The 19,377-nt window shown below is 41.6% G+C and overlaps 1 protein-coding gene across 1 annotated transcript in view; it reads left to right on the top strand.

Annotated features, from left to right (window-relative positions):
• Window positions 1–2,702: 2,702 nt before the first annotated feature.
• The window catches only part of Phyhd1 (Phytanoyl-CoA dioxygenase domain containing 1), a 28,029-nt gene continuing 11,354 nt past the window's right edge, over window positions 2,703–19,377 (top strand). Inside the window, exon 1 of the mRNA XM_065227071.1 lies at window positions 2,703–2,944. Within this exon, the coding sequence (XP_065083143.1) occupies window positions 2,921–2,944 (24 nt within the window). The 5' untranslated portion in view covers window positions 2,703–2,920. The remainder of the gene's footprint in view (window positions 2,945–19,377) is intronic.

Genomic DNA, 19,377 nt, shown 5'->3' with positions numbered 1-19,377 from the left:
GTTTCGGTTTTGGGTAAAGGCCAATTTTTTATTGCACTATTTTTCTCTGGATTGGGTTTTACTCCTTCCGGAGTGACCACATGTCCAAGAAAGGCAACCTCTTTCAGAAGGAACTCGCATTTATAGAGTTGTATTTTGAGGTTGTATTTGCGAAGTGTTTCTAGGTTTTTAAGGTTTACCAAGTGCTCTTGTAGGCTGGTGGAGTAGATGATAATATCATCCATATAAACCAGACATCTCACGCCTATGTGTTAAGTCAGTGTGAATGTACCAGGATATTCGGAAGCATTATTAAGCACATATTCTTACGTGCAGTCCATTCATCAGGACCGCCTAGATAAATTTAGCAACAAACAGTTGTAATTATTCACTTTAATAAGGAGAGAGCAAAACGACCAATGTGCACTTTTCACGGGTCCCTCTACTCTATTACTTAAGACAAATGGAATCTCCAAATCGGGGTACTTGAGTAACATCAAGAAATATTTTGATCGGATGGAGTACCGATTGACACTGATAACTTAGGGGAAATGGCTCTAGATTGGGTCCGTCGCAAAAATATCTGCTATTTATCAATTTTATCTAGATGAACGCGTCATTGGAACGGTACTAATGGATATTTTTGATTGCTATTAAAAATTTAGTCGATTGCTGAATTTATGTATGGGCCCAAATTGGGGACATTTAGGCCGACATTACATCCATTTCCCGTAAATACAAAATAAATCGTTAGAGCAAAAATTTCCACTCTCAGTGCAGCTTATGTTGGTTACCCTATATCGGTAACTCACGAGAGCCTCTCTGATTCCGTTTTTTATATTTTTTTATATGAGAGTTTTTATATGATCGTTTTTTTTTCAACACCATTCACAAAGGTACACGGCGAATGAGAACGACTCAAATTTGAGTTTAGTTCACTCATAATCGCCAAAAGTGCAGGAACTCAGCGATGAGTAAAATTTGTCTCATGGTTTCCTGTGGAAAACCTAAAAAATCTGGCGGATAATGAGGAAATTGACGAAAATTTTATTCAGTCTCGGAGTAGTACCAATAGACTGAGTGAATCCAATCTTTACTTTTCTCAAATTCGGGAATTTTTCCCTGGAAAATCCTGGAAAAACCTGGGAAAACATGAGGCAAATTAACTCATCGCTGAGTTCCTGCACTTTTGGCGATTATGAGTGAACTAAACTCAAATTTGAGTCGTTCTCATTCGCCGTGTACGGTAATAGGCCAATTCTCCGAACACGATGCCTCCGGTAAAATGTGTAACGGAAAACTGGCAATGTTTGAAAAATCATTGCTCAACATTTTATCAATAGATTTCAAATATTTTCATACCGAATAAATATATCAAGTATGTAGCTTCAAACGGCGCCAATAGCTTTGAAATTTGTCTATAAATGACTGAGCTATGATTTTTCAAACATTGCAAGTTTCCCGTAACACATTTTACCGGAGGCAGTGTTTTTGAAGTGTTAAATGACGTATGTATCACATTGGTTGGTCACAACTTTTGCAAGCATCCATCCCCTAAAATGCCTCGTTATTAATGGTTGATCCACAGACAAACAGACATAACACATTGAATGTTGTTTAACATAAAACATCGTCAGTAAAACACTACCGCCAAATGTTGAGTATACTGTGATGGGTAGTAGGCTGAACAGATGGCGGTAGTGTGTAAACGTCAAACGCAAGGGTTATTGACTATGTGCGCCACAGGCGGCGGTACTACCAACTAAAAACATTTAAATTGACCGTTAAATGCGTGTTCGATGAACAAATTGTCAGTGTTATGTCTGTTTGTCTGTGGTTGATCCATATCTACTCACAAGGAAATGCGTAGATTGCCGTCCATCGTAGCCGTAAATTAATTACACAGCGTTTGATCAGTGAATCCTCTCACCGAGCATCGTTAGGTGAGATACATTAGGCTCGCAATTTCACAAAACAATCATCCAACTGCACCGCAATTAACAAAGCCGACAGCTTTTCCTCACTCGGCCAGCTCAGCGTGCAATTTTAATAACTCAAATATGCTAATCAGCATCAGCTCCTCAAGGTGTTTGAGCGGTGCGTGTGTTACTTACGGTATGATTGAAGTACAAAGTAAACTTAATTACCGGTTGAACAGTGTGTGTGAGCATACATCTTTATATCTGATTGAGCGTAATTTTAATACCTTCAGATCGATAATGCGTTCCACATCGTAATAGACGGGGACCCGGCTTCGGAGCTCAACTGACTGTTCTAACTCGTTGTTTGCTGCGCAACGAAGGAAAAAACATCAACTATCGTAAACAAACAGTCACTCACCGCTCAGCGATCATGCACACTGAGAGTGAGTGATGATCAGGGAACGCCAATGGAGAGAATCTGCGAGAAGAGGTAAGTGACTCACGGCCACGATCGCCAGTGCTGCCGAAACAGCCTGTAAAATTTGGATTCATCATTTTACTTACATTAAAACTATTTTCTAACAAATCTTCACAGATTTAGTTGGTCTTCAAACCTTAAATGCACATAATTTAGTAGAATATAAAATTTAGTGTTCCATTCTTGCAATACATTACAAGAAAAGGCCGTTCTCTTGTTTTCTCTCTCTCTCGCGTCACAATCCGCGCTCTCGCCAAAACTGACCGCGCTACTCTCCCTTTGACCATATATTAACGATCGTACCGTTTGAATCGAGTGCAGTGTGCTTCGAGAGATTCGGTCGTTCGTTTACGGGTAATTCATATAGGGACGTGTGGCACCGGGATTGCGGTTTCCAAAATCGAAAACAATTGTGCTGATAAGACTCGTGAAGAGTGAGCTCAACTTCAGCTGATAAGCGTGTGCCGTGTCGTGGATAAGTTTCGGTGCTGTGTGAGCTGTGATAGAAAACTAGGAAAATTTCTCGAAACGTCAAATCACCATGAGGAACCAGTTGATCAGTCAGGTGAGATCATTTGGCGTTTGTTTTTTTTTTTTTCAAGTTTGACGGATATCATTCATCCTCGTATTTTTAGCCAGTGTTTGACTCATATGCAATTTTGAAAATTCTCACTGAGTTCCATACAATCCTGTTAGTTGTGAGTCATTGGATCGTTTCCCGAGACTTTTCCGCAAGCGGGTCCGTTCGCTTGCGGTGAAGTGGGATGACGTAGGAAACTATTGCCTCGTCCGAAATGGATAGATGGTTGAAGAAGGAAAACACTTGCTGAAATTTGCTGTTAGTGGGTGAGAACACATTTCCTCATTTTCCACAAACTTCGATACTCTGCTGCCGCTGTTGATCTTATTGGATGTGTGTGAGATCGTTTTGCTCCCGTGGTTGAGAGGTGATGCTATAACGCCTATTTAAAAAAAAAACACCGGACAGTATGGTGTTTATTTTTAGAGTTTTATTTTCATACGATGAGGTGCGCATCGGACTGTGCACTATGGAAAATTTGCACTCCTTGTTTTACCTGAGCGACAGACTTTGGATACAGCGGAATTGTTCATATTGTTTGTGAATGTCTCATCGAACATAAACAAACCCGGGATTTAAATTCCGGACTGATTCGTGATTAGGGCATACGTGCTTTTGTAAGCAAACAAATCAATCGCGGATAATAACGCAATCTCTCAAACATACCTTACTAATCAATATAGAATTCATTCCACTACCATTTGGTATAGTTTGTTTGCGAAATTGAGTTTTTAACCGGCGACTGATCTGTTTGTATACAAATGTATGTAATCACGAATCAGTCCGGAATTATCAATAAGATTATAAAATTGATTGCACTTGAATCAATATAGTTTCTTACTTAAAGTACTTTGCTGAATTTGATTGAATAGGTCGTACTATTCTTCCAGTCGCAGTGTTTTTCGCATATGTTTAACGCATCTGTCTGTCAATTGGTTGATTTCAATTGAGCCTAATCTTATCATCAAGTCTGACTATACGCGAAGAGCAGAATCAGTAAGAGATATGAGGATTTCAATTGCTTCAGACAAGCCAACAGACAATGGTATCACAGTTTGTTATGTGATTTCACTCTCTCAAGGAAATTTCTCACCATTTAAAGAATAAGTCATATAGGGGAAATGCAGGTAATGTCGGCCTAAGTGTCCCTAATTTGGGCCCATGCATAAATTCAGCAATCGACTAAATTTTCAACAGCAACCAAAAATATCCATTAGTAACGTCCCAATAACGCGTTCATCTAGATAAAATTGATAAATAGCAGATTTTTAGCGATAGGCCCAATCTTAGAGCCATAGGCCAACATTAGAGACATTTCCCCTAGCTAAATTTAAGCTTTCAACGTAATGAAGGAAGTTTACAACACTTTGAGTATACAAGGTGAAGAAGGGTAAACTCAGTGCGTCAAGATAATTTAATTTATGGAACAGTCCTAAATACCTCAAGGTTTCTTAAGAAAGCTCAAACTGTAATTTTAAGATTGAGTTCTGTCTCTTAAGTCACGGGGATATTGAAACCATCTGGAAATCTGGAAAAATCTCGAATAGATATTATTGATCGCGAATATCTCGCAACTGGAAAATTTTAGCAAGAAATTCCTTCAATTAATTTTCACTATTTTTATTATCTATTGAATGAACTAAAAAATCCATGCGTTTTGTGCAAGAAAATGCCTGGTTTTGTCATCAGTAAACGAGGCTTTTCCGTGATGGGAAAAAGTGGTTTCCGTAACTCAGTCGCTGAATACTGATACCGAGCACGTAATTCGACATCAAATCTACGGTCGTGTCTTGGATACAATCTTTAACTTTTTTATCTTCTCCACGCTGCTTCAAATTGCTACTCATCTAACCTAAATGTATTTTATGTTTAGCTGCAACAAAAGAATGAAAAAATCTGTCAATATCGCTCTCCTTTTGATGCTTAATTTATAGTAAAGCGAGATTCCCCGTGCAAATTTTCAAATAGACCAATATATAAGGATCAATTAGTCTTTTATTCTCTTCATCGGCTATCTCTTTCGTTAATAACTCGGCAACAAAACCGTTTCCGTATTCCGGCACATTTGTCGTAATTGATGCTAGACCGTGCCTTCTTTCATCTCATTGTGCTTCGAAAATGTTCGTTAATGTCTTTACATGCCTTGGCGATACAAAGAGAAAGTCAATTAAGATAATTGATCAATGTAGATTGGTCCATTTGAAATATTGCACAAAATTTGTCAACCATTTCTGGTTCATTAACCAACGCGGGTAGTTGTTATCAATCAAAAGCACCGCTCACAAGTGACGATCGTTACTGGCAATGCTACAACAATCCGCAGAAAGAACTGTTTTGATGTTGAAGTAGATATCATCCAGTGACTAGTGCTGTATCTACCTAAGTAGGTACGATCGACCAAACGATTTTCGCACAGAAATTGACCATGTCGAATGTTTCAAAAGGTCCTATCTGCTTTGATCGATTCTATTCATCGACTTTCTCTTTTGATAGCTACAGCTATACCAACAGATTTCACCCTATTTTTGCCTTGTAGTTTGATAGCATCCAGAACGTCAAATACAACACGGAATGCTTTTGCAGCTGAGTTATTGACGAAAGAAACAAAATCAATTAAGGGAATCGAGCAAAGCAGAAGGTTCTAACCTTTTGAAATATTGGTCTAGAATTAAATCTGCATCATCAAACAATTTTCTTGCAGGAATTTATGCCTTCACCAAAAGCTGAGTACGATGCTGGGAGGACCATTTCGATGATTTTACCATAGAGGTAACTCTAAGACCACTGGGTCCCGAAGAAAATCATTATTATTTTTGGCTCACTCAGTACCAGAACAACGGTCCCAAGCAGTCCCAAGCTATTTCACTCACCCCTGCATGTTCTGCATGAATCCACACACCCCTGATGCTATCTGTCAAACTTTCATAGCGAATCAAAACAAACATAGTGTAGTAATAGAATTTCAACTAGAATAGGGTACGTTAATCGTTTGCTTGGGACCAATAGGCTACTAAAGTGGTGAGCCAATTTAAAATCGTTAGTTTCGTATTGATTGTTGATTTTACCACAGAACTGAAGTACTAGAACCAATTCCTGGTCGATTGAAAGATGTTTTATCATAATCCATTTACAACAGACGTAGATGGTACGCAACACCTTCGCGTTGGTTCTCCACGATATTCCAGGTCTCGTGGCCGTAGAGGATCACCGGTCTAATCAGACAGTCAACTTCGTGCGACGGCGAATTTTATTCGGTCGGAGCGTCCCCCGGAGTCCAAAGTAGACACGATTACCTGCCATAACGCGTCTTTGAATTTCTCTGCTGGTATCAGTTTCGGCGGTCACCAGTGAGCCCAAAATACACGAACTCATCGACCACCTCGATTTCGTCACCGTCAATCTGAACTCGGGGTGGGAGGCTAACATTGGCTTCCCTAGAATCTCTTCCTATCATGTATTTTGTCTTTGATGCGTTGATGGCAAGTCCAATCCGCCTAGCTTCAGCCTTCAGTCTGATGTACGTTTCCGCCATCGTCTTAAAGTTCCGTGCCATGATGTCGATGTCATCGGCGAAGCCAAGAAGCTGTATGGACTTCCTGAAGATCGTGCCACTCGTCTCTATCCCAGCTCATCTGATCACACCTTCTAACGCGATGTTGAATAGCAGGCATGAAAGTCCATCACCTTGCCGTAGCCCGCTTTGAGATTCAAAGGGACTCGAGAGTGTCCCCGATACTCGAACAACGCACATCTCTCGATCCATCGTCGCCTTGACCAATCGCGTCAGTTTATCTGGAAATCCGTACTCGTGCATAATCTACCATAGCTGATCTCGATCGATTGTGTCGTACGCGGATTTGAAATCGATGAACAAATGATGTGTGGGCACGTTGTTTTAGCGGAATTTCTGCAGAACCTACCGAATCGCGAAAATTTGGTCCGTGGTAGCGCGGGCTCCCATAAATCCCGCCTGGTATTGCCCCACGAACTCTCTTGCAAATGGTGACAGGCGGCGGCATAGAGTTTGGGAGAGTACCTTGTAGGTGGTGCAGTGTGATCGCGCGTGAGTTGCAGCAATCCAACTCGTCACCCTTTTTGTAGATTGGGCTTACGACACCTTCCATTCACTCCTCCCAAATCTAGGCAATTACCCAGTGCAGCGCTCTAGCCAGTGCGTCACCACCGTATTTTAATAGCTCACTTGGTAGTTGATCTACACCAGTTGCTTTATTGTTCTTCAGCCGACCGATCTCCTCCTCAACTTCTTGAACATCAGGGGCCGGTAGCCTGTCGTCTTCTGCGCGTGCTCCAAGGTCTGTTGCCGTGCCACATGCGTTTTCTGCTGCTTCACCGTTGAGGTGCTCGTCATAGTACTGTTTCCACCTCTCAACCACCTCACAGTCGTTCGTGAGAAGGTTACCGTCCAAGTCCTTGCACATTCCGGCTTGCGGCAAGTAGCCTTTGTGCGAACTATTTAGCTTCTCGTAGAACTTCCGTGTGTCGTTTACCCGGTACAGATTTTCCATCGCCTCGCGATCTCGATCTTCCTGCTGACGCTTCTTCCTTCGGAAAACCGAGTTTTGTCTGTTCGTGCTTGTCCGTATCAAATGAAGAATGATGGTTTCTAAAATGGCTCTCTGACCAGGATTTCCACAATTTGGCCATTTAGGTTACCGGCACCGGTTCCGATAAGGCACAAAAGAACACTTCCAAAATCTCATGTAACTGATACCTTCCGACGGCTCAAACCATAGGATTTTTCAACCAGAAGTAAATAGACATCATACCATATCAACATGTGGATCTGGCCACTTTTCATTTAGTGGTAGCGTCGGACGGCTCAAAATTTATGATTTTTTATCCAGAAGTAAATAGGCATCATGTCATGGAGTCATGGTGTAATTTTTTTTTCGATGTAAAAACAGAGGGTAATTTTAAATTTGAAAAAAAAATCATCTTCGTGTGGTAAATCGAAGAAAAATCTTTATTGAATATTTCTGGTGTAAAAATATCATCAAGGTCACCATGGAGGGACCAATCAAAATTAATAACTCTGTTAGAAAAAAATGAATAACGCTGAAAATTTGGAGGTGCACATTTAACTGAAAATTTCTGGTGGAAAATTCGTAACGCTGCACACTGGGCAAAAATTAACAAAACCGCGACTAAATTGAATATCTCGGCTGCCAAACGGTTAACATGTATACATATTCTCAAAGTAAAAACTCTGCTGAATCGATTGGTGGTGGTCTCGTTGGAAACTTTTGCGTACCGAGATAGAGGGCCGGGATCAACCCGAGTTCCCGGTAAAGTAGGAAATGCCACTATCTATCGACATAATTTTACACTTTACTTAACGTATATTACTGGAAATTGATAGTACCAAGTATATATGGTGTAAAAACACCATATTCACCCTCAGGGAAACTCTACTGGCCTAAAAGAGGATCCGGAACGACCGATAAAGTGGCCACATTATAAAAAATGTCCTAGAACCTTGTGATTTCTTCTACGTTGCTCAGAATTAAGAGATCAAAGCGTATTAAATATGATTGACCAATAAAGTGGCCATATTATAAAAATTGTCCTTTAACCTTGCGGTTCATTTATATTGTGCAGAATCAATAGATCAAAGCGTATTTAACTTGGAATACATATTTTGGAATATAGTGGCCATATCCAGTGCACTGTGGTGAATGTAGAAGCAAGGTTTATTCATTTTTTCTGGTGCATAATTTGCATCATTTCTGATGAATGCAAGCTTCATTGAAAATTTATGGTGGAAAATTTGCAGCATTCTGGTGCATGGGGAGGTAAAGCCTGAAAACTGCACCACAAAGGTGCATGGTGAAACAAACTTCACTGACAATTTTTGGTGCACCGTTCTGGCGAATGGAGGAGCATGCTTTATTGAAAATTTCTGGTGCAAAATTTTCATCACTCTGATAAAATAAATTAACGGAAAATTTCTGGTGGAAAACTTGCACTGGTCTGGTAAATGGAGGCACAAGCTTTTTTTATTTTTACTATAGTCACTTTAACACTCTTGGGTCATTCGTGACTTGTCCAGGGGTGAGATTTGAACTCGTGACTTTGGCGTGAGAGGTTTGGATGTTAACCACTACGCCGGGGTCGCCCCCCCCCCCGGAGGCACAAGCTTTATTTAAAATAAAGCTATATTGAAAATTTCTGGTGGAAAATCTGCACCGTTCTGGTGAACGTAAGCTTTTTGGATTTTTTTTTGGAATAAATTTACATCCTTCTGCTGAATAGAGAAACAAACCTTTAAAGTAATGTCTAGTGTAAAATTTGCACTATTCTGTTGATTTAAGGGAAGCTGCTTAACTGAAAATCTATGATGAAAAATCTGAAAATAGGGGCAAGTTATATTTGATGGAAAACCTGCAAGTGTGAAAGGGATTTTAAGCAAAATTTTAAACGAATTCCGAGGATAATTTCTAGCTCATTCAGTTCCAAGGTGTTCTGAGAAAAAAATCACGAAGAGTTCTAAATATAATTCCAGTGAACTTCTGAGAAGAATTTCAGAAGAGCTCTTAGGAGAGTTCTAAAAAATCCGAAAAGAACCTCAAGGATATTGAAATCTGAAGACAGTTCCAAAGGATTTCTGGGGAGTATTCCAAGAAAATTCTGCGTATATTTTCTAGTGAACCCTGCAGATAGCTCCAAGATAATTCCGAAAAGAATACCGAGAAAATTAAATTTTGAGTTAAATTCCAAAGGGATTTTGAGGAAAATTTCAAGGGACTACCGATAATTTCTAGCTCATTTCGGGAATATTTTTTTTGCGGAAATACTTCTGAAATTCTAAGGGAATTTTAGTTCCAAGGTGTTCTGAGTAAAAGTTAAGAAGAGTTCTAAAAATAATTCCCGAGTACTTCTGAGAAGAATTTAAAAAAAAACTCATAGAGTTCTAAACATTTCGAAAAGAACCTCAAGGAATTCTGAGGATGGACTTTTTAGCAACTGTACAATGATTAAAGACAGCTTTTGGATTCCCTAATTGAACAGTGGGTAATAGTTTGCCATTGAACCTTGGTCTTTTGTTGTCTTACTTAAAAATCGTCAAATAATCTTCTCTGACCTTCTGGTCTTAGAGTTACCTCTATGCTAGTACCGTATGACGGCTTAAAAATTATAATATTTCATCCAAAAGCAAATATACATCATGCCATGAACCAGCAGGTGAATCTGGCCTCATATGTTTACCCGAAACCGGTACCGACAGGACCTTAAGCAGGACACTTCCAAAATCTAGTACCGTCCGATGGTTCAAAGTTTGTGATTTTTCATCCAGAAGTGAATAGAAATCATGGCACGAACAAACAGGAGAACCTAGCTGGATACCCATCCCTGTTGCTACGACGTCATCCCAAGAAATTATCAATTTTGTTCCACTAGATTTCTTATATGGCTCACTGTGCAATCGTGACACTTTGATTGATTGAATTTCTTGTGAAAACTCATCCAGAATCGCTGAAATTCTGGTAGTCCGTTACTTGACTTTATTTGGCTTCGAATTCATCCAATTTGGTTGGCAAACATTATGTTATTGAGGATACCTGTTATAACGGCTTTCTCAGGACATTTTGTCCGGTGGCGGTCTCTCATTTTGCCCCTACGCCAATTTTTTTTTTTAATTTTTAGGATGCCACTAAGACAGTCTATAAGGGTACCAAAAAGAGAAAAAGATATCGCAACAAATTCTCACTATCATATCAGTTTTCTCTAACATAGAGTGGGAGTTGTTTTACCGTTGACCCGACAAGACAGCTCATAGAACTACATTCAAATTCAAATCGATTCATATTTTTTCCTGGTTTTGTAGAACTTCGATGAAGTTCTCCAAACTTTTCAGGTTTTCTTAGAGTTTGCAGAACGTCTCTGAATTTGGCAGTTTTCAAAATTTTGCAGATATTACACAGAATGTCTTTAAAGTTTACTGAGCTTTCCTGATGTTTGAAGAACTTAACTTATTTTTGTTGATCTTTCCTGGAGATTGCAGAGCTGCATTTAACTTCATATAATTTTGCTAGAGTTCACAGAACTCTCTTGAAGTTTGTAGAACTTACCATGAGGGCATTGAATTTCCCTGAAGGTCACAGAATGTCCCTGAAGTTTATAGAAATTCTCTGAAGATCGAAGTATTTTCCTGAAGGTTACAGTTCTATGTTTAAAGTTTGAAAAGTTTCTCTGAAGTTTGAACGCCTTTAAAATTTGCAGTATTTATCCGAAACTTGTAGAACGTTCCTGCAGTACAATGTGCTTCTCTGAAGGTTGAAGAACTTCTCGGTTTCTCTGGAGTTTGCAAGAGATTCCTGGGATTCCCAGAACCTTATTGAAGCTCATAAAATTTTCCTTGAGACCGGACTCTTTCCTGGAGTTTGTAGGACTTACATGTGTTCGAAAAAGTTCTTTTACGTTCGCAGAATTTTTTGTGAAGTTTGCAGAAATATCCTGAAGTTACCAGAACGCCCCTAATGTTTGCAGATTACTGATGTTTAGAATTTCGCTTAAGTATAAAGAACTTGCCGAAAAAAATACAGCACGTCCCTAAATATTGAAGCAATTCTCTAAGACTCTCAGAATCTCTTTGAAGCATAACTTCCCTAGAGTTCACAGAACTTCATTGAAGTTCATAGAGTTTTCCTAAATCCCGTAAAACTTTACGAGTGTTTTCAGAACTATCCTGAAACTCGCATATTTTTCCTGAAGTTCACAAATTTTCCGAATGTTCAAAAATTGTCACTTAAGTTCACAAAACTTTACTAAAGTTCACTGCATTTAACTGAACTTCGCGCATCTCCTCTATAGTTTTCAGAATTTCTCATAGTCACAGAACGTTCCTTAGAAACGTATGGGAATTGCTGTGAAGCTCTGGCATCTCTGTAGTCACTCAAGATGAGGGCTACCTACACTCGTTGGGCAAGAGCAGCTTACCTCATGTTTCATTAAGTCTGTGCTCTGGTATCATGTCAATTTGTCGGTGGTTGTTCAGCTTTTCAATTACAGTGCGCAAATCAACCTCGAACATTATCGGCCGCACGATTTTCGAACAGAAAATTGTCATGGTTGTCAGAATTTAATTTTGGTCTCGCCGTTAAGTAAAAAATCTCCATATAGTTTTGTAAAAACCAAGCAATTTTTCCGCCCCTCAGGATTTTTTTGGTGGCAAATCTCACATTCGCCACCTGCGAGTACGGTGCTGGTAACGGCTTCAATGTCAGCCGAAATGCCGGACAGTTTAAATTTAAGTTGCTAGAGTCTCCTATGACCGAGAAAGCCGATCCATCAAGTCGTTACCATTTTAATATCACTTCAAGCTGAGTCGATTGGTATATGACATTTGTCTCTGTACGATAAAGACAAAAATGCAACCTAAATAAGCGAACCCTTGAACCAGTTTTTAACATTCTGCACAACGGCAACAAAATCTGAGCTCATAGGGTAAACATTTTATGATTGCTGCGTTAACGAGTCAATTATACGATTGGTAGGGTAAGGTGGGGCAATACGCGCCACGGGATGATCATCGCCGTTTTTTAAAAGACTAATTAATATGAACAGTTTCCCCGATGATAGTTCAGCAGCTCTTCTAGCGATTCTGGGTGAAAACCCATTAAATTAGTTTTGAAAAACACCTAAATAAGTGCTGTTGGTCATATTACCCCATCATATGATACTTTCGTTCAAAAGCTACAACACAAAGTCTTCTAGTCTTTACACCTTTTGTTCTCCAAAGTAACAGAAGAACTCCAAGCGGATTCATTGTTCCAATCCCTTTTGTGCCTTCATCCGTATGACGAAGTTAATCAAATGATGGTCCTTTATCTTTGTACGAAATTGAAACCCGTAGGTCGAGTTTAGAATCAAGAAGCAGTGTTGTATTTTTTAACAATACATTAACAATTTGCGACTCTTTATCACATCCAACGGTACATATTTTTTTTTTTGTTTATTAATTTATTTGATAAGGCTCAACCGAATTAACTTTACAGAGCCGAGGATTCTTGGTCACTATACAATACATCTTAAAGCTATAGTCAAAAGGTACAACACAATAAACACTTTATCTTCCGCTATCCAAAAAGCCTCCTCCATCAGAACTGGAGCCGCTTCCAGTGGTTTCATTGTATGGCGAATTGTTGTACGCCAACGAGGGTCAGAGCGCGTCCATTGCAGCAATGGACGCAAAACGTGGTCGGCACTCACACACTCATCACGAAACGGTTGCTTTCCAAAGTCGACGACGCATCGACCGAAAGAACTGCTGATGAAGAACAATGAGGAGGACCACACAATGGTTGCTGCCGAGAAAACAGACGATCGCGTAGCACACATCGAGAGTGGCCTGCTTTTGTCGACAGCCGAGTGAACACTGACAACGGTACATATGGAAATGCAAATAAATTTAAACACATATTTAGAGGAAACTGCTGTTTGCGCTTAGCAGGTTCAAAATTAGATCTAAACCCAGTTCAAATGCGCTAAAATATGAAATTCTGCAACATTTTCCTCCAGCTGTTTAATTGCGTCTGTCCGGCCGATTGCATTCAACCATCAATCTGTGTTCTGCCGGGTAGCAGCACCAGCCAACAGAGACACAACATCCCTAACAAGCATACCAAATCACATGAAACTCGTGCCACTCAGCGATCGGCTCTCCGTTCAGCCGGTACGCCTGTACCGGCGCAAGTTTCCCTAAAAGGAAACCGCTCCGTAGGAGGGTGATCGCCTGAGCGCATGCTTATACGGTCATATACAACCCATAATCGCATAACTGTCTCATATGAATTGGAAATCAAGCAAAGATGGGTCTGATATGCGATCATGACTTGACTGACGAACCAGCCAACCGAATCTTTGACGCCACCTTCCATTTAGTCACCTGATTGTAATTTCAAATTAGCAGACCTTCCTAGCCTATGCTGCTGACCAGTCGCCGGTTCGGCTGGTGAGAGGTTTAATTGTTGTGGAAACATACCGTAATAAATAACTTAGCGCATGGAGCTTCACCATCGCCCGCAAAGCCAATTTCCAGCATTTTGAATAAAGCTGAATGGAGTGCTCTCTTTGCTTGGACGCGCTCCGGTAGTTGAAGGTCAAAATGTAGCTTCAGCAATTAGCAATCGCCTTAAGACTACCAAAGTGACCCACTGGAGGAGGTTGGTATCGCCGCTACCTACACAGCATTTTGGGCAGCGAATGGTGTGCGAGGGAAACTGGAACAGGTCTGTTTGTCTGAGACTATTGTATGTTTTGGGTCGGCCGGTGTTTTATGCGTGTGTAGCAGTAGTAGGGTTGAGATCTCATTTCCGTCATACTGAGCGCAAACTGCACTTTACCTCGACTTTTCGAACCGGGTTGAACACGAAAATTGAATTTTTCAAGCAAAGATGACTTCTAAATGGATTTACCTTTCCATAAGTGCCGCTTGATTTGCTAAACAGTTGCAAATTGATGAAATATCGTTAAAAATATAACACTACTTCTTGATTCCAATTCCATACAAACGTATTGAAACATATTATTGATTTGTTCACGTTGAAATCATTGATATATTTGATGTTTCTGCTCCATATAACGGAAATGCGTGCTAAGACCAAAGTAGGAGTTCTTTACCCCACACTGTATAGAAATAACACTGAGGGTTTTGATTTCCACGAAATGGGAAAGTATTCCACGGAGTCTGGTGGGATTTTCGGGTGAGTCGTGTGTAAGAGGTTTTCTGCAACTCGGAGATGAAATGAATTCATATTTAGCATCGTAGCTGCAAATGAGTAACTGGTCATTTGCACGTTCCCGAGCAGCTGAGTGTGGGTGTAAATGTAGTAAATGGAGAGAAGAATTTGATTTCCGGACAGCGACAGATGCGATGAGTGGAATCCTCAGGGAATTAGCTCGCACTGTGAAACATAGTTTGCACTTTAAGTTGTTTCAATCTGGAAAATATGCGTGATGTTTCTGATGTTTCTTATGACTCTTCTGGGAAAGCACTTATATTTTGGACGCAAGAAAACTTCTAAAATTGTTTCCCGGGAAATCGGGAATTGTGAGTTTTGGCAAATTGGTTCCCGTTAGGAAAAACTAGTAAGAATAAAAGGTAACTGATCAGGATTCACCATGGTATAGTATGTCCCAAAATATTATAACACGATTTAAAAAAACGTTTACTTAACTCTGTTTACAGCATATTCGATTCTGATTTCGTATTCATGATCTTTAAAGTCATCTCTTACAGTTAAACGTAGAAAATCCGAGATCCGATCAGTCATAAGCTAAGGAGCGGATTTTTGATCTGACGCTGCTCATTAGCTTCAGCACAGATGCCTTTCCAACATTTTTGGATACTTTTTCCCAGTCTTTCGCAAACTTTGTAACGGAATCCGCTGCCATTACATGTTTCCGCAAATATGCTTTGGTCAGGGCCCAAAAAGTTTCGATAGGCCTGGCCTGGGGTCAGTTTGGCGGATTCATCTCCTTGGGTACGAATTGGACCTTGTTGGCTTTATACCAGGCTATCGACGTCAAATCCGGCCACAACAGTACTGAGGCGTCGTGTTTGCGGATCATGGGTTACAGACGCTTGTTTAAACACTTACCCACGTAAACATCGGTTGTCATTGTCTCCGTTATCACATACGGTTTGGAAAGCATACCGCACTCACAAATGGCTTGCCAAACCATAGCCTTTTAACCGAATTTTTCGGTAAGAATCGACATATCCACGTCGTCAACACTTCGGCCATCACAAACGGTGTAATTCTGATCACCAGGAAGAGCTTTGTAATCAAATTTAACGTAGGATTTATCGTCCATAATCACTGGACGTTACTCTTCGAGGATCCCACTTTTTTAGCCACGTCTCGAACCGAAGCACTTTTCTTGCGAGTGAAAGCTTTTCCGGTCCACATTTCGGTCAACAGGGTTCGGTTGACGTCAAAATGTTTGCTTGTTCTGGAAAGTTGCTTCATCACCATACTTCCGAATCGTGTTTCGGACAGCTCCGATGCTTACACCTTCCAATTCCGCTAATTAACTCAAAGAAATGCTGGGGATAGTACACCACTTGTGCACGATCTGTTTGCGCTTCGCATTGTCACGGAAATGTGAAGAACCCAGCTAGGTGGCAGCCCTATCTTGTTTGTCCTTTTTGCTTACATTTTGCGAAACATAAACTTAGAACTCATAGAGCATAATTTTCTGATTTTCTACCACGAAGTCAACCATTTATATGGCATAAAAGGGAAACTAATTCCATTTGATATAAATAAGACAATCCAGTCACGCCATTTTGGCAGTTCACACTTGAATTGTGACGTTTCAGATGTTGTTGCATATTGGTTCCAGCTCATGGGCCTTGCTATTAGTATGCTTTTTCTGAGGTAGTAAACTCTCCCCCGAAGAGCGCGAATAATACGTACCGCGTAAATCGAGTTCGCGTAGATGGAGTACACGTAGCATATGGGCACAGACAAACAGACGTAACTCTTCATTGTGTGTCTTCGTTCACGCATTTAACGGTTGATTTGAATATTATCAGTTCCGCAAACTACTCGCCGCAGCGCTGGCATCGGATCACTTTGACGTTTCTATACATTCTATAGAACGTGTATGCAATATTGTTCGGAATTTTCTCACTGAACGGCGCTAGTGCGCATGAATTAATGATGCCATTGTTTCTGTGAAATCCTTGTCATCTAGGTAGTTGCTTTTTTCGGCGAAGTTGTTTAGTGGATCAAGACCTTATCGTTGGTGGACAGAAGTTTGGAAATTTTCTTACTACGCGGCGCTAGTGTGCATGCATTTGTGATATAGTTGTTTGTGTGATATCTTGAAATCCTTGCCATCTAGGAAGAGGCTTTCTTCTGCAAAGTTGTTCAGTAGATCAAGACCTTATCGTTGCTGGACAGAATATTCCCACTACGTGGTGCTAGTGTACTTGAATTTTGATTCCCTTGTTTATATCATCTTGATATTCTTTCGATCGAGGAAGTTGCTGTCTTCGGCGAAGAAAAAGAGAAAATTCCAAACTTCTGTTCATCAACCTTTATGTCTTGATCTACTGAACAAGTTTTCCGAAAACAGTAACCTTCTAAATGTCCAGGATCGCGAGATATTCCAGATTGGTCCCTATTAGGTCAAATTCCATATGCTACGTGTACTCCATTTACGCGATTCCCTCGCGTAAACGGAATCATTCGAAACCAACGTGAATGGAATTGTAGACCGAGTTCGCGTTCTTCGGGGGGAGAGTGTATGTCGAGGTATGTTGAATATGTTGGGATGGCAACCACTGCTCGGTTTGCCCCCACCAAACTACGGCACTGCGTAGAGGAAAAACGTCACTTTGTTTACTTTTGCTTTTCTCATTCCAAACACTTTTCTCGCAGAATACACACGTTGTTATTTGTAACCTAAAAAGTAGTTCGCGTTTCTTTCTCCTGGTCCATCCGAAATCCCATTAGGTTATGGGCCCAGGACATTTCGGTGCCGCGGAAAAAGTTTAATCGTCGTCGCGAAGATGGAGGAAGTGAAGAGTGATCGTTTTCTCGTTGCCTTGTTCGATGGGACAAATTACGCCACGTGGAAGTTCCGCGTCCAAGTGCTTTTGGAGGAGCACGAGCTGTGGGACTGTGTGCAGACGGAGCTTGACAATTTGGTCGAGTTGGCAGAGCGAGACAACGATACTGCTGCACAGCGAACGGAGAAGAATGCGTTGCGCGAGAAGAGGAAGAAAAGAGAGCGGAAGTGCAAATCAATGCTGGTTTCCCGAATTCATGACTCCCAGCTGGAGTACGTCCAGGACAAGGCCACTCCGAAGCAGGTCTGGGATGCACTCAAGCGCGTCTTCGAAAGGAAGAGCATCGCCAGTCGGATGCACCTCAAACGTCAAATGCTGAGCATGCGATTCGACGGTGGGCGACTGCAGGACCACTTCCTTCGGTTCGACAAGCTGCTGCGTGAATACCGGGGAACCGGCGCGGCCATGGAAGATCTGGATGCAGTGTGCCATTTGCTGCTGACTCTAGGTCCGGCGTACTCCACAGTCGTCACCGCCCTCGAGACGATGCCGGAGGAAAACCTGACAATGGAATTTGTCAAGTGTCGTTTACTCGACGAGGAAACGAAGCAAAAGAGTGTTGATTCGGAGAAGTTTCCCTCCAACAGTGATACCGCTGCATTTTCCGGGACGAAGCAGCAGAAGAAGATTCGGTGTTTCCGGTGCAAAAAGGAAGGGCATAAGCTAGCTGACTGCCCGGAGAAGAAGAAGCCGTCTGAACAGAAAGGACATCGCAGTTCGAAAGCGAACGTTGCCGAGTCAGCTGACCGGGATCGGGATGGTGTATGTTTCGTCGGTGTCAGTGGCTGTGGTGCATCGCAGCAGGCACGACGATCGAAATGGTTCATTGATTCCGGCGCGTCAGATCATCTGGTTCGGGACAAAGAGCTCTTCACGGAACTTCATCGACTGGAAAAACCGGTCGAAATTGCTGTTGCTAAGGACGGCGAGTCCATCGTCGCAGAGCACAGTGGAACAGTGAAAGTGATGTCGATTGCCGATGGCAGAAACATTGAGTGCACCGTGAAAAACGTACTGTTTATACCGCAACTTCGATACAATTTGTTTTCGGTTTCGCGTGTTGAGAAAGCTGGCATGAGTGTCGTGTTCGAGCGGGGAAAAGCGCTGATCTATCGCGATTCCGAAATTGTGGCCAGTGGAAAACGTTGTGATTCGCTGTACGAGCTGGATTTTGAACCGATCGGGAAAAGTGAAAACGAAAAAGCGCTGTCGTGCGGTCGGGTTCCGAAAGATTTCGAGCTATGGCATCGTCGGTTCGGCCATATATCCGCGAAGAATCTCGAAGTGCTCATGCGGAACGACATGGTGTCGGGACTGAAAGTTGACAATGACAAGAAACAGAGTGGATCGATTACGTGTGAGCCGTGTATCGCCGGGAAGTTGGCTCGGAAGCCGTTTTCGCGGAGTGAAGAGAGACGTTCGTCGCGGGTGCTCGAACTGATTCACTCGGACGTGTGTGGCCCCGTGATGCCCGTTGGATTGTACGGTTCAAGGTTCTTCGTCACCTTCATCGACGACTGGACGCACTTCACAGTCGTGTTTCTGATGGAGTCGAAGAGAGAGGTGCTGCGCTGTTTCGAACAGTATGAGGCCATGGTGACGGCCAAATTCGGCAAGCAAATTTCTCGGCTACGGTGTGACAACGGAGGTGAGTACACCGGCAAACATTTTAAAAAAATTCTGTGCAAATAAAGGTATCCAGATGGAACTGACGGTGGCCTACACCCCTGAGCAGAACGGTGTCAGCGAGCGGATGAACCGTACGCTCGTTGAGAAAGCCAGGGCAATGTTAGTGGATTCGGGCGTAAGCAAGGAG

Source organism: Ochlerotatus camptorhynchus, unplaced genomic scaffold (genome assembly GCF_037179485.1).
Source record: "Ochlerotatus camptorhynchus isolate MF236.1 unplaced genomic scaffold, CSIRO-AGI_Acam_v1.1 ptg000266l, whole genome shotgun sequence".
Taxonomy (NCBI): domain Eukaryota; kingdom Metazoa; phylum Arthropoda; class Insecta; order Diptera; family Culicidae; genus Ochlerotatus; species Ochlerotatus camptorhynchus.
The sequence above is the reverse complement of the archived record's forward strand: the minus strand, read 5'-3'. Positions and strand labels throughout refer to the sequence as shown.